The sequence below is a fragment of the Eubalaena glacialis genome, chromosome 16, assembly GCF_028564815.1.
Source record: "Eubalaena glacialis isolate mEubGla1 chromosome 16, mEubGla1.1.hap2.+ XY, whole genome shotgun sequence".
Classification (NCBI taxonomy): Eukaryota; Metazoa; Chordata; class Mammalia; order Artiodactyla; family Balaenidae; genus Eubalaena; species Eubalaena glacialis.
Genome location: NC_083731.1, coordinates 81,512,185 through 81,525,068, shown reverse-complemented (window position 1 = coordinate 81,525,068; position 12,884 = coordinate 81,512,185). Strand labels below are relative to the sequence as shown.

At 35.7% G+C, this 12,884-nt stretch overlaps 1 protein-coding gene across 3 annotated transcripts in view; it reads right to left on the bottom strand.

The window, feature by feature from the left end:
- Nucleotides 1–12,884, bottom strand: part of LOC133076118 (NEDD4-binding protein 2-like 2) — a 74,403-nt gene that overhangs the window by 1,856 nt on the left and 59,663 nt on the right. For all 3 annotated transcript variants that reach the window (XM_061170551.1, XM_061170552.1, XM_061170553.1), the window contains 3 exons: nt 4,402–6,161; nt 1,851–1,936; nt 506–551 (listed from right to left, as the gene is read on the bottom strand). In XM_061170551.1, coding sequence (XP_061026534.1) covers nt 528–551; nt 1,851–1,936; nt 4,402–6,161 — 1,870 coding nt within the window. In that variant the 3' untranslated portion in view covers nt 506–527. The remainder of the gene's footprint in view (nt 1–505; nt 552–1,850; nt 1,937–4,401; nt 6,162–12,884) is intronic.

Here is a 12,884-nt window from a genome sequence, read left to right as displayed (position 1 = left end):
GCTGTGTTTATTTCATAATTTAGGCATTTGAAAAAAAAGTGCCATGTGTTTATTTTAATGTCACTTGATGTCAAGTTTAAAACATGAGTTTGTCTACATGTTTTACCTCTTTTCCTAGAGAATCTTTTAATATTTAAATATAACCTATATCCCTAATTCCCAGCCATCATCACATATCAATCTGGGTGGAGGTGAGGGGTGAGGGGGTGGAAATCCCTCATAAACTGTGTGTTGACAGAATGCTCTAAAATATATTCTAACTAATAAAGTTGGAAAATAAATTTGGCAGCAACAATCTAAGCTTTGTTGTATTTCATAAAAAGATCTACATTTAAAGGAAATAAAAACATCACATGTGCAGTAGCACACAGAGTTGCTATGGTAACAGACTACATTTTTTATATTTACTCTTCAATTGTAGTACATATGAGCTATTATAACCAAATAATGTCAACATCCATTTCCTCCTGATCATATAGAGGTCTCTGGAATAAGTTGTACTTACAGTTCAAGGAATCCTCATTTTTTTAACCAATCTTCTTCTGTCTTTTCTAGAAATTATAATTAAAATACATATAATAATGATTAATATTTGCCATTGGTATTAGGTTTGCACCATCATTTAACTCACATAGGCACACTCCCCAAATGAGAAAAAAACATAATAAACATAAATGTCAGTTTAAACATTTAAAGTATTGCTGTGTGCGTGTGTGTGTGTGTATGTATGTTTAGGTAGGAAAAAGGTCTCCATGGGAATGAGGAGAAATATGTAGAAAAATGTATTTGGTTTTACTACCTGAGCACACAAACAAATCTACTTTTCCCACAGCTGTGTTTATATGAACAGTTAAGAAATACCTACTATCCTGAACTATATAATTCTATGTTTCACTAAACCTTGATTTTACTATTTATTTCAAAATGTACCTCTGGCATTGCCTTTGGGCACATTTAAGTCACTATCAACTAATGTAAACAGAATACCAGCCACCCTCTCCTCATTACATTACACAGAGTACTGGCTTTTCCAGAGTTTCTGTTACCTTTCTAACCTTCCCAACCAGTCCTCCTCCAGCTACCTGGAAAATTAACAGCCTGTCAGAAGCATCATGGACCACCAGAACATACCAATAATGAGGTGCTTCCAAGTCAAGTAAATATGAATCTAATTTGTAGCTGTTACTTTATTATAACAAGATAAGATTGAGGGCTGGACAGGAGAAAAAGATGTAAAGAAGAATAAATGACTCTCCTAAAACGGGGACCTCAGTCACCCACAGTTGGCCCTTATACCAGCCTACACTACAACAAAGTTAGGGAATTAAATGCAACTTTCTCTTTGGGACTAACTGAAAGAAACATGCATAGATTATCCACCCATCCACATACATTCTTTCTCTAATTTAATACAATGGATGTAGCTCTTCATGTTACATTTGATGGAACAGGTTTTCTTTTTTTTTTTTTTAAGAAACTAGTTAGAGGGCATTATGCTAAGTGAAATAAGTCAGACAGAGAAAGACAAACATTATATGATATTGCATATGTGAAATCTAAAAAATATAACAAACTAGTGAATAAAACAAAAAAGAAGCAGACTCAGATACAGGGAACAAACTAGTGATTATGGGAGGCGGGGGTAATATAGGAGTGGGTAAGTGGGAGGTACAAACTATTGGGTATAAGCTAGGCTTAAGAATGTATTGTACAACACAGGGAATATAGCCAATATTTTGTAATAACTGTAAATGGAAAGTAACCTTTAAAAATTGTATTAAAAATTTTTAAATCAATTAAAAAAAGAAACCAGTTAGAGAAGGTCTGCTTTGAAAGCCATAAAAATATACCTCTACTGACGTCTTCCACTGCAAACAGATCATCTTCAGCGTCTTCCAGTCAAGAGGAACCACACAGTCGTCGGGCAACAAAGATTCTGTGAAAAAAAAAAAAGAGAACAAATTTCATCTCTAATGTCACACATATTTTTACCCTAAATATGAAGATATGCAAACATGATATCTAGACCACCATAATGATAAAAGCCTGGTTTTTGAAGATATTTCAGTGATAGCTAAAGCAGGAGTTAGTCTGTCTCAGATCTCTATTAGTAAACACTATCCAGACTCAATAAAAATGCTTATGTACATATATAAAGTGATATGTATCATAGTTCATATTCTCATGTAAGTACAAACATATACACATCAGTAGCTTCAAGTGGTACTGTCACAGGGCATAAAACTTAGGTAGACATGCTTTCCTGTGACATGTATAAAATACTGCAAGTACAGCAAGTTTAGTTTTCTTGCAAATTGCTCCTTCCACATAAGAGTGTCTGGGGGAAAAAAATCCTCACAATTATGATGCTCATAAGCAAGTCCAAACATTGATTTATACCTATCAGCCATACCAAACCATAGAAAATATTTTTCCTATACTCGCATATCCCTAGCAACATGGGTAGTTTGGTTTCTTCAGGCCTATGTATGACTCTACTATATAATCCCACTGTGTCTGCAGAGCTCCTAATACTAGAATTCATTTGAGTTCCCTGTCTTATTTACAAGGTCATAGATACACCAGAGCTTTGCATGTCCAACCTAGGTAAACAAATTAGTTTACAGCCTCCACTTCCAGTTTTCTGCTTTCCTTTTTTAAGCATACACCATTTCCAAATGTAAAATTCTTTCCCTCTGTTTTTCTTTTAAGTCATATTTGTATAAGCACTGCTTATAATTCACTTCCATTTGGAGCCATCCCAGACAAAACCATAACCCCGTATTCTCTTCAACAATCCCTTTAGCACAGCTAACCTCACTCATAAAATATTCATAAGCTTCTCATTTATATTTTCTATGTGCAATAATTTTGTTTTGTGTTAGTCTTGTCTCCCCATTTAGAAGGTAAGCTACTTGATGAATGAGGTCTATTTCCTCTAAAAAGCTTTCCAAAGCTTAATTAATGGATGCTGGATCATTATTGTTGATTATGATAGTATTGTGCATTCAAGGGAGGAGGTTTAGAATCTTTTCCCACTAGTGCCTTCATGCTTTCTGGTGCCATCTAAGGCAGTGATTGTTAATATTTTGGGGTCATGGACGTCCCTGAGAAGCTGTTAAAATCTATGGAGTTTCTCCCAGAAAAATGGCACAAAATGCCACAAAGAATTTTGCATATGACTTCAGAATATGGACTTTGGACTAAGATTCCTGACTTAAAATGACTTCCATTACCTTTTTAAATTCTCCAAAGCAAATGCAGTTTAATTTTTTAAATTGGTATGTTTCTTTGGCACATCTAGGAGGATAGAAAATTGCAGCAAACAGTTATGATGTGATTATTCACAAAGTTTGCAAAAATGATAAACATGATGCCAGAACAGGTTGATAGTTGTAACTCCTCTGACTCTGAGACTTAGCTAATCTTGGGTCTGAGCTGAGTGGACCAAGTTTGTCCAGAACAGCAGAAGTTTAGGAGCAAAGTAAAAAACATTGGAAATCAAGCTGTTAGAGAACCCCAGGCTCCCTGGTAAGTACAGAAGAAAAAGAATATCAGGAAGATACAGGATGCAGGGATTGGAGCTTTACTTCTTGGCTCTTACAGCTTCTGTCCCCAAGGAAGGGGAAACATGCAATTGCATGAAATCATTAACACATGCAATTGACTTACAGATAAGGAAAAGTTGGGATATGTGCCTCATTTCCTCTTTAAGATATTTAGCATCTTGCATAGGCATACTATTTAGCAGAAATTTACTTAGAATTTTACTTACAATATTAAAAAATCATATTTTCACTTTTTTTAATTCACAGGTAGATTTTTCACTTCCAAAAACAACAATCTTAAGAGCCCAAAGGAACTTCTCAAGGCAACCAGACTCCTTACTAACCTTCTTTTCAGTACCCTTCTCAGACAGTTCTTAAAAATTAAATTCAACTGATTTCAGATATTTTTTTCATCACTTAATCTTCACTGTCCCCCTTTTACAATTCTCATATCTATGAGCTATAATGTGAATGAGAAAGGAAAGGGCCATGCGCCAAACAAGGTAAATGTAGAAAGCAGAAAGATTTTTCTTAAAGAAAGCAGTCCATCTCTATTTGTTACATAATCACTGTTTGCCTGTCTCATTCTTCATTCTTCCCACTGTCTGTTGAAACTGAGAGTCCAAGTATTCAACATGCTCAAAGACATTTCAGAAGACTGGCTGTGGAGGTGGGGGGGTGGGGCATGACTCCACCGAGCACTGTTTGCTACATGTCCTCCACTTCCACCGCTGAAAAGTATCGCAACATCAATTAACTGCATGAAGTCACTAACATGAGGTAGAAACACCCCAAAAATTACTCGCATATGTTAAACTGGACTTTTTATTTGTAGCAAATAAACTCAATTTACCCACTGGAACTCCAGGAGATCCAAAAAGCTTTACTAGTTGAAAGGCAAACTCTTGTGATAATGGTAGCTCAAGGGAATCAAAGTAGTCAGTGCTTGTTAAATCTTGGTTATCCTCTGTTTGTGAGAACTGTAATGGTTTAGGTTCTTCCCATGTCTCTAGCTTTTCACCAAAACTTTCATTTAAAAAGTGAAGATCAGAAGTGACCCTAAAAGAGTACAAAGTATCAGGTGGGCTACTTAAAATTTCTGAAGAAGTGAACCTTACATCATTTAGTTTATCATCTACTCTCCTCTGAGAGTTGAAAGTCAAAAACGGTTTCTTGCTTGTAAAAGATATCTTCCAAAAGCTAGATGTATATTGTAGCATAAGAGAAGGAATGGGGCTTTTGTAAAAATACACAGAGTGCCTTAGTCTATTAAATAGCAGGTAATGAGAATAAAATTGTCCACCAACATTTAGAAGAGAATCTTTGACAATGTCAAAGTAAAACCATGATGGATGATGATTGAAGGTCATAATGTTTTGCTTATTCTTTTCTTCATTATTTATTTCTGAAATTACATCTTTTTCTTCTTCCAAAATAATTTTTATTCCATGGCTTTCTGTTAACAATTCACATTTCCCCATTTCTTTTACACTGATATGACTCTGTCCCAGTAAGTTAAAGTTTGGTGCCAAACTGAAAATCCTTTTCTGCCTCCTTTTTTTATTCTTTGTTGAGTGTAAGGCATTCTTTAGGCTATCCAGTTTAAGGAAGTGGCTTCCAAAGATATTTGTCTCTGTTTCTATGATTGAATCTATATTCTCAGTTGGAGGTGACAAATCTTCATTTTCTATCGATAGCTTCTTTTCTATCAATGTTTCAGGACTGTTTCCTGGTCCTGATGCTCCTTCAGAAGGAGAGATCAATTTAATCAATTGTCCCCCGTTGTCAGGTTGAGCCCGTTTTTGCCATCTCTCTCTCTTTGGTCTCTGTTCACAGATAAACTTATTAGGTCCCTCAGGCCAGCTACCAAAATAGGGTTGTCTATCAGAGCCCAACTGTAATTCTTCATCAGAGAAATCATTTGAGAAAAAAGCCCAGTAACTGTTTTTAGATGTATTTACTCCTTGTTCCTTTCTTAAAACTTTATCTGAAGTTCTGGATCCATATTGATGGTATAGACTTGTTTCATTCAGGAGACTCTTATCTACCATCTCTTTCTTCTGCATAAATGAGCACGGGGTTTCAACAAATCGGTCTTGGATGTGTAATGCCATGATATCCCTACTTTCAATATACTTTTCTACCTTTGTGCCAGGGCAGTCATCACTTGCTACATAGGAGAGATTTTGAGTCACTGTTGAACAAGAAACAGAGCTTTCATTTGGCATCAATGACAAACTTAGAAACAAGTCATCATCTTCCTTGGGGAGGAAATTCTTTGGTGTATTGTCCAACTCAACTACAGACATAACATGTGGCAAACTGTTTTCAGAATTTATGTTTTCCTGTCTCTCATCTTTATGGACATTCACAAAATCTCCTACTTCATTTCTCAGACCACCAGTTAAGGAACACTCTGATTCTCTTTTGGTCTCTTCTAAGTCTTCCTCTTCACTCTGAGATGGGTCCTGATCTTCTGGTGTAAGATAACTTAAGGTTTCAAATGAGTTTTCCTCCATGATTTTACTATGACTGTTCTGCTTTTTTTTTCTTTTTCTGTTTCTCTTCTTGGCTTTGCTGAGCCTGTGCCCAGTTTTCTTCAAATCTCTTTCTCTGAAATATAAAAGAATTAAGAAATTCATAACTTAATTACTTATATAACATTATAAACTAAAACATTATACTCAACGTGCAGATATACAAATCATTAGTACAAGAGACTCTAAAGTGTGTGTCCACTTTGTACTATATTTTAAAAATCACCTTTGAAAGAGATATACTTTAATCCTCTAAATGATTGGGTTGGCCAAAAAGTTTGTTTTCAGGTTTTCCATAACACAGAAAAACCCAAACGAACTTTTTGGCCAACCCAATAAAAGTGAATACACTTTGAGAAAGTTACAACTCATTTTCACATACTAATTTCATAAACCAATAACTTTATGAAAGCCTAATATTTTCCTTAAGATACTTTATATATATATATACTACCAATAAACAACTTGGTTATCCCAACATCTTGAATTTTGAAAAGTGAAAAGTGACGGGTATAGTGTAAATGGCACCGCTTTAATGGCTAAAATAGCTAGATTTTCTCTAGACGTAAAAACTTTGGCAATTAAGTTGCTCCATCAAACTGTAAAGAACAGTTGATAATGAGCAGCCAAGTTCAGTATTGGGATGACATGCTTCTAACTGCCTAGTGAGCAGTGGTTCTACACCAGAGGCTCCACCACTACTTTCTGGGGTGTGTGGAAATGTGTGAAGGCATTTCTGGTGGTCTCAATGACTGGAAATGTGTTACTGGCACTTGGTGCTGAGGCCAGGGGTGTTAACCATCCTGCAATGCCAGGGACAATTCCACAGTGAAAAGTTATCCCACCCAAATGAGCAACAAGGCTCTCATCAAGCACACTAAAAGTTCACGGTGCCCCTTAATTGAAGGCAATCTTTGATCCTGAGAGAAAAAGGAGGATTTAGGAAATTTTCTAATTTAGGATATAAAGGTTTAGTTATCTTCTCTTCCACAATGTATAGATGGAAACATAGTAAAATGCAGTAGAGGAAGGACAATACATACAGCTGAGAAAAAAAATCCAGTGTAGAGGAATAGGAAAATAAACACTTAAACAAACAAACAAACACCGAAGCAGCAAGAGATAACGAGGAAAAGAGAAGTTGGTCAATTGGCTGGGCGTTGGACAAAAGAACTTATTAAAACTGCCCCAGCCTCTGGCCTGGTTTATTCCATCCCATGCTGCTGGGCAATTTTCAATAGTCAGGACCCCTGAATACCTTGTTGTCAACTAATTGCTGCTGCCCTTGTTTATATATTCCTGGATGTTGGTTTAGAAAGAACATTAAGGTTGTAAATCAACTATACTTCAATTAAAAATTAAATTTAAAAATTTTTTTAAAAAGAACATTAAGGAACAGTAAATTACTAAGAAGCAGTTAAGATGGTATCTATAAAAAGGATATCGAGTAAAGAATGTCAACTTTGGCAGTAACTCTCCTTCATGGTCAGTTCTATCTGACTCCAATGAAAGGTCTAGTTGAAGTCTAAGGTGCAGTCACAGTTATAAAATGCATACTGCAGACTAGTCTGTCATCCTAAAAACAAACTCCACTGTCTTCGCCCAAACATGAACCATCCTGTTGCAGGGAAAGGAGGAAAAGAATGAGTTGAATTTGTTGTTGCTTTATTTATTGGCCTAAATGGTAAAATACTAAGGACTTAAGGCTCACTCCAGGACTGGTGACTCTGTGGAGTTGAATGCACTTAATGTGCAGCCACTGTCCCTTTAAACAGCTCTCTAGTGCACAAGGAAGGAGAACTCTAATCTATGGAAATGGGGTTCCTAGATATGGTTCATCACAAAAGTGTTTATAGCTCCTTATACCACCAGGAATTATAAGGTTCACAATGCTACTTTGAAAATGGGCTTTAAAAAAAAAACTATTTAGTGCACACTCACTATATGTTAAGATTATTTAATTGCTTTACATATACTAACTTACCTAATCTTCACAATAACCATATGTGGTAAGGCAAATGCTAGTTTTACCCCCAACTCAAAAAGGCAACTGAAACAAAGAGAAGCTGAAGAATCTTCCCAACTACAGTCACAATATAAAGCAGCATGTAGGTTCTTCAAAAAATTAAAAATAGAACCACCATATCATCTCGCAATTCCACTTCTGGGGATATATGCAAAGGAAATAAAAACACTAACTCAAAAAGATATCTGTACCCCATGTTCACAGAAGCATTATTTGCAATAGCCAAAACATGGAAACAAGTGCCCATCAATGGATGAATGGATAAAGAAGTTGTGGTATATATATACAATGGACTATTATTCAGCCAAATAAAATGAGGAAATTCTACCATTTGTGACAACATGGATGAAACTTTAAGGCATTATGGTAAGTGAAATCAGTCAGACAGAGAAAGCCAAATACTGTATGATCTCACTTGTATTTGGAATCTAAAACAAAATGAACAAAAAAACTCATAGAAAAAGAGATTTTATTTGTGGTTACCAGAGGCGGGGGTCAGAGTAAGGGAGAATTGGAGGAATGTGGTCAAAAGGTACAAACTTACAGTTATTAGATAAATAAGTATTAGGGATTTAGCGTATAACACAATGACTATAGTTAACACTGTTGTATGATATTTAGGAAAGTTGTTAAGAGAGTAGATCCTAGGAGTTCTTACCACTGGAGAAAAATTTTTTTCTTTTATTTTTATTGTATCTATATGAATTGATGGATGTTAACTAAACCTATTGTGGTAATCATTTCACAATGTATGTAAATGAAACCATCATAGTGTATAGCTTAAATTTACACAGTGATATATGTCAATTATTTCTCAATAAAACCGGAAAAAAAAAAAGAAAAAAGAAGAATTTTCCCAGGGTCACATGGCTACTGGCAGGATTCAGACCAAGGCTGACTGGCTTTAGATTCTATACTCTTTAACCATTATACAAAATTGCCTCTCAACTAAAAAGGAGAATTTTACACTTCCCTTCTCTCTTTCTCTTCCTCCTCTCATCTTCAAATTCTCACATGTGCATACACACAGAGATGTTTATGTTGGCAAGAGTTGAGTCCTTTTGAGGGAGGCAGCTCTTGGGCCCTGACTCCTACTATGACTACCCTAAGAGTGTCTTGAGACTTTTTTCTTGTTCTCTCTCTCTCTCTGTATGACAGCAAACAAGGAACAACACCAGAAAGTGAGAGAAGGTAGTGTGGAGCAGGACTCATCTCCCTAATCGAACTTTATGTCAAGGTTTTATATGAGCAATGGGAAGACCAGGGTAGGTGGCCTATAACTTAGGCCGATGGACACAAGGGGCTCCTCCCGGAGTTAACTCATTTGTCAAGGGGTAGAGGTAGTGAAGAGTGATCACATTCTGGATATATTTTGAAGGAAAGACAAGCAGGAATTGAAAACAAATTGGTCAGAGTATGAGAAAAAGATAATAATCAAGCATGAGTGCAAAGATTTTGGCCTGAACAATCGGAGGGATGAAGTAGCCATTTGCTGATACACAGAAGCCTGTACAAGGTAGGGGTTTGGAGAGAGCGTTGCTAAATCAATTGCCTCAAAGTTCAGCTCAGAGTCTTAACCAATAAATTAATCTGTCCCTATAGCAGAATTTAGAAAGTAGAAAAGATGAGGGCTTCTCTAATACTCCTCAAGGGTTCCTATGTTTTTTAAATGGATTACAATCTGATAGCTACTTTGAGAAAAGACCTGCCAATGATGAAAACTCATGATGCCTGCAGAGAATTTAACATGGATCATGAAAGAATGAGGTGGCTTAAAAAATAAACTATTAGAATCTAGGAGATCAGGCAATTTATTAAGGCAGTTTGCTAAAAGAGTTAATCAAAGGAGTCTTAAGGCTTGGAATTTCAATTAAAAATACAATACAATGCCAAGAAGTATGAAAATCCGAAGACTAACTTTATAAGGAAGTGTGTCAGAGACTTGTTCCAGTTCTGCACCATGGAAGCTCTATATAGTGACCACACTTGTTCTAGTACTTGGAACACGACTTCTGGAAAGAAAAAAACAAAGCAATAACAGGGACTTGTGTAGCACCTGGGAGATAAGAGAAGTGATGGTGGTGATAACTTCTGTGAGAATGTATACATTGGATGTGCCTAATCAGTAGATGTATTTATGTATTTATAAAGTGTGAAAGGCTCATCAAACCTATGTCTCACTCATGCTGATTCACTTAGGGATGAATGGCACCATTAAAAGAGAAGAAGCGTCACTAAATGTAAGTTAGTCATGGAGAAGAAATCAGAAGAGATGGACGCATGGGCTATAGCTTTAGAAAAGAAAGGAAGAAATAAGGAAAGAACGAATGGTAACATATCTCTGATTAATAAGATTTTGCTTTTTAGATAATGGCTTAGAATCCAAGCTCCTGGGTTCGGATGGAGTGTACTTTTTAAGAATTATAAAGATAGTGTTTGCTAAGAGACAAGCTAACCTGACCAAGTGAATTGTGACCTGAAGACAAAGGTGAGAGAACATCCAGATAAAGCCAAAATTGACAGCTATGGAGAAAAAAAAATATATATATATATATAGTTATTGCTTAATGTTCTTCATCAGGAAAATAATTAAGGGAGCCAGAAACGTTATTTCTTATTGCAGAGGCCTATACACTAATTCATGAAGCATGGGCAATACATGAAGTAAAACTCAATTAAAATACACAGATTATAAAAGAGAGGTCTCACAGCTTTATGGAATGACTGTGGTTGAAATAATCCAGGCCTAGGTCCTCTTGGTTCAGTAATAAGCTAGTAGTGGGATCTTGGGCAAATCAGGTCTCCCTTCTGAAATAGAGATAACATTACCTCTTTGCAGAGTTGTAAAGATTAATATAGATGCCCTTAAATGACCTCTACCTAACCGATGACAAATTCTTTCCATCGCCTCTGTAGAACAGAATAACTAATGCTAATGACATACAAAATGCTTGCAGCTAGACGGCTGTTCTCTAGTACAACCACACCTTTCTGCTCCCATTATTTAGGGCTGCATATTTACAAGCAGTCAGGTGAGTTTACTCCCAAGTCTGTTTATACTTATCATAATGGTACTATAATTATATAGTTTGATTAAACATTATGTCAATCAGTAGAATATGAGTACAAGAAAGTTTCTATAAAAATTACATTGAAGTAAGTGACTCAATAAAGATAAAGTACTGAAAGATTGTTATCAAATTAGGTTTAGTCAGGATAACCATAAAGTTTACTTAAAAGTCATAAAAACCTATAAGATTTCTTTGGGTTCTCCCTCCAATTTTCATCAACAGAAACTAGAAATTCCTTAAACCTACACGGTATGGTCAATTAATCTACGACAAAAGAGGCAAGGATATACAATGGAGAAAAACAAGTTTCTTCAATAAGTGGTGCTGGGAAAACCAGACAGCCACATGTAAAAGAATGAAATTAGAACACTCTCTAACACCACATACAAAAATAAATTCCAAATGGATTAAAGACCTAAATGTAAGGCTGGAAACCGTAAAATTCCTAAAGGAAAACATAGGCAGAACACTCTTTGACATAAATTGTAGCAATATGTTTTTGGATCTGTCTCCTAAAGCAAAGGAAATAAAAGCAAAAAGAAACAAATGGGACCTAATTAAACTTAAAAGCTTTTGCTCAGCAAAGGAAACTGTCGACAAAGCCAAAAGATAACCTACTGAATGGGAGAAAATATTTGCAAATGATATGACTGATAAGGGGTTAGTATCCAACTTATATAAGCAGCTCATACAACTCAATATCAAGAGAAAAAAAAATACCCAAACAACTCGATTTAAAAATGGGCAGAAGAACTGAATAGACATTTTTTCAAAGAGAACATGCAGATGGCCAACAGGCACCTGAAAAGATGCTCAACATTGCTAATCATCAGGGAAATGCAAATCAAAACCACAATGATATATCACCTCACACCTGTCAGAATGGCTACCATCAAAAAGAACACAAATAACCAACGTTGGAAAGAATGTGGAAAAAAGGGAACTCCGGTACACTGTTGGTGGGAATGCAAATCGGTGCAGCCACCATGGAAAACAGTATGGAGGTTTCCCAAAAAACTAAAACTAGAACTACCACATTATCCAGCAATTCCACTCCTGGGTATATATCCAAAAAAAACAAAAACTCTAATTTGAAAAGATACATGCACCCCAATGTTTGTGGCAGCATTATTTACAATTGCCAAGATATGGAAGCAGTCTAAACGTCCATCAACAGACGAATGGATAAAGAAAATGTGCCATACACACACACACACACACAATGGAATACTACTCAGCCATTAAAAAAAAATGAAATTTTGCCATTTGTAGCAACATGGATGGATTTAGAGGGTATTATGCTAAGTGAAATAAGTCAGACAAACACTGTATGATATCACTTATATGTGGAATCTAAAAAACAAAACAAACTAGTGAATATAACAAAAAAAAGCAGACTCAAGATACAGAGAACCAACTAAAGGTTACCAGTAGGGAGAGGGAAGGGGGAGTGGCAATACAGGAGTAGGGGATTAAGAGGTACAAACTACTGTGTACAAAATAAGCTACAAGCATATATTGTAAAAAAAGAAAAAGAAACTAGAAATTCTTGAAAATGCATTACAGGTGTGATTTATACATGAAAAAGGATAAACTCTATGAAACAGAATCATACATAAAGATTGGTGAATGAATGTATATATAAGCGTGCATTTTATGTATAAAATGTTTAAAGTATTTGTCATTTCTTAATGATTCCTCA